The sequence below is a fragment of the Aplysia californica genome, unplaced genomic scaffold, assembly GCF_000002075.1.
Source record: "Aplysia californica isolate F4 #8 unplaced genomic scaffold, AplCal3.0 scaffold00494, whole genome shotgun sequence".
NCBI classification, from domain to species: domain Eukaryota; kingdom Metazoa; phylum Mollusca; class Gastropoda; order Aplysiida; family Aplysiidae; genus Aplysia; species Aplysia californica.
The window spans coordinates 135,767-136,886 of NW_004797764.1; the positions used below are offsets into that span (position 1 = coordinate 135,767).

At 37.9% G+C, this 1,120-nt stretch overlaps 1 protein-coding gene across 1 annotated transcript in view; it reads left to right on the forward strand.

Moving 5' to 3' along the window:
* Positions 1-1,110, forward strand: part of LOC101864321 (probable serine/threonine-protein kinase cdc7) — a gene marked incomplete at both ends in the record, with an annotated part of 29,111 nt that extends 28,001 nt beyond the window's left edge. Inside the window, 1 exon segment of the mRNA XM_013086714.1 lies at positions 1,029-1,110. Coding sequence (XP_012942168.1) covers positions 1,029-1,110 — 82 coding nt within the window.
* Between the last annotated feature and the right edge of the window lie 10 nt (positions 1,111-1,120).

Below are 1,120 nucleotides of genomic sequence, written 5' to 3' on the forward strand. Positions count from 1 at the left end.
TTATTATTATTATTATCACACAACGATAAATCAAATGGCCAATGCAAACGCGAGTCTTGTTGGTGCTGTAGGCTTCTCATATTTTTACTATCCGCTACGCACCCACAAAGAAGTTGGCCAAGTTGCAGTTGTGCGGTACGGGGCTAGCACAAAACTAAATAAAAAAACAAAACAAAAGAAAACAAAAGAAATTTAAAAACACAAAAAACCAAAGCAGGTTTACATGTTTTTGACACGATGAATCCTTCCGTGTTTAACCACTGCAGCTATTGTGTCGACATAATTCTACTTGGACCCTCAACAGTGCAGTACAATTGACTTTTAAGAAATGTATGTATCAGAAAATTCGACACTTTTAACTTTATTACACTGATTATCTCATGCATTATAAATCACATCTCATCGAATTTCTTTTTATCTTATTTTATCTCATCCTGTTATTATGTTCGTCTTATCTTCATGTTCATCTTTTCTTCGAAAGGGTGGTTTGAGAGTGCCACTGAGTGGAAGGTGATACTTTTACCTCTTTCATTCGTCTTCTTTTATTTCTTGCCTAGCCTGTATATCTTGCGTTTTCCCTGTATTATTTCATTACTCCCATCGAGTATATTATTTTGCTTCTCTTCACTCACTGCAGACTTAATTATCTTTTTCATCCGAGCTTATCTTTTTTTAAAATCTCCATCCGAGTGTGGTTGGAGGGTGCTACTGGTAGGTCTTTTTTCTTCACTTTCCTCCTGTTGTTTCTGTCTTACTTCCCCCCCACGCTAAATGACCATTATTGTGTTGACGTGCTTCTCTTTACTCTAACAAACAAACGTGGTTGGTTGGTGGGAGCTCTGGTGTGGTTTGCTTCCTCTTCCCTTTCAAACATCTATCGTCCTTATCTCTCCTCCTTCTTTTTTATGTTTGTTACTGTCTTGTAACACCTCTAGTCTTGGGCACTTATATGACCTTACTGTGTTGCAAGTGCCGTAAAACACTTACTAAAACTAAAACAAACAAACAAAATAATCTCCATCCTCCAGACTCTGAAAGAAACAAATGGGAGTGCAGTTATCGAAGCCGTGAAGGAGAAATCGAAAAAGAAAAAACCTAGTGGAGGAGGAGGTGGAGGAGG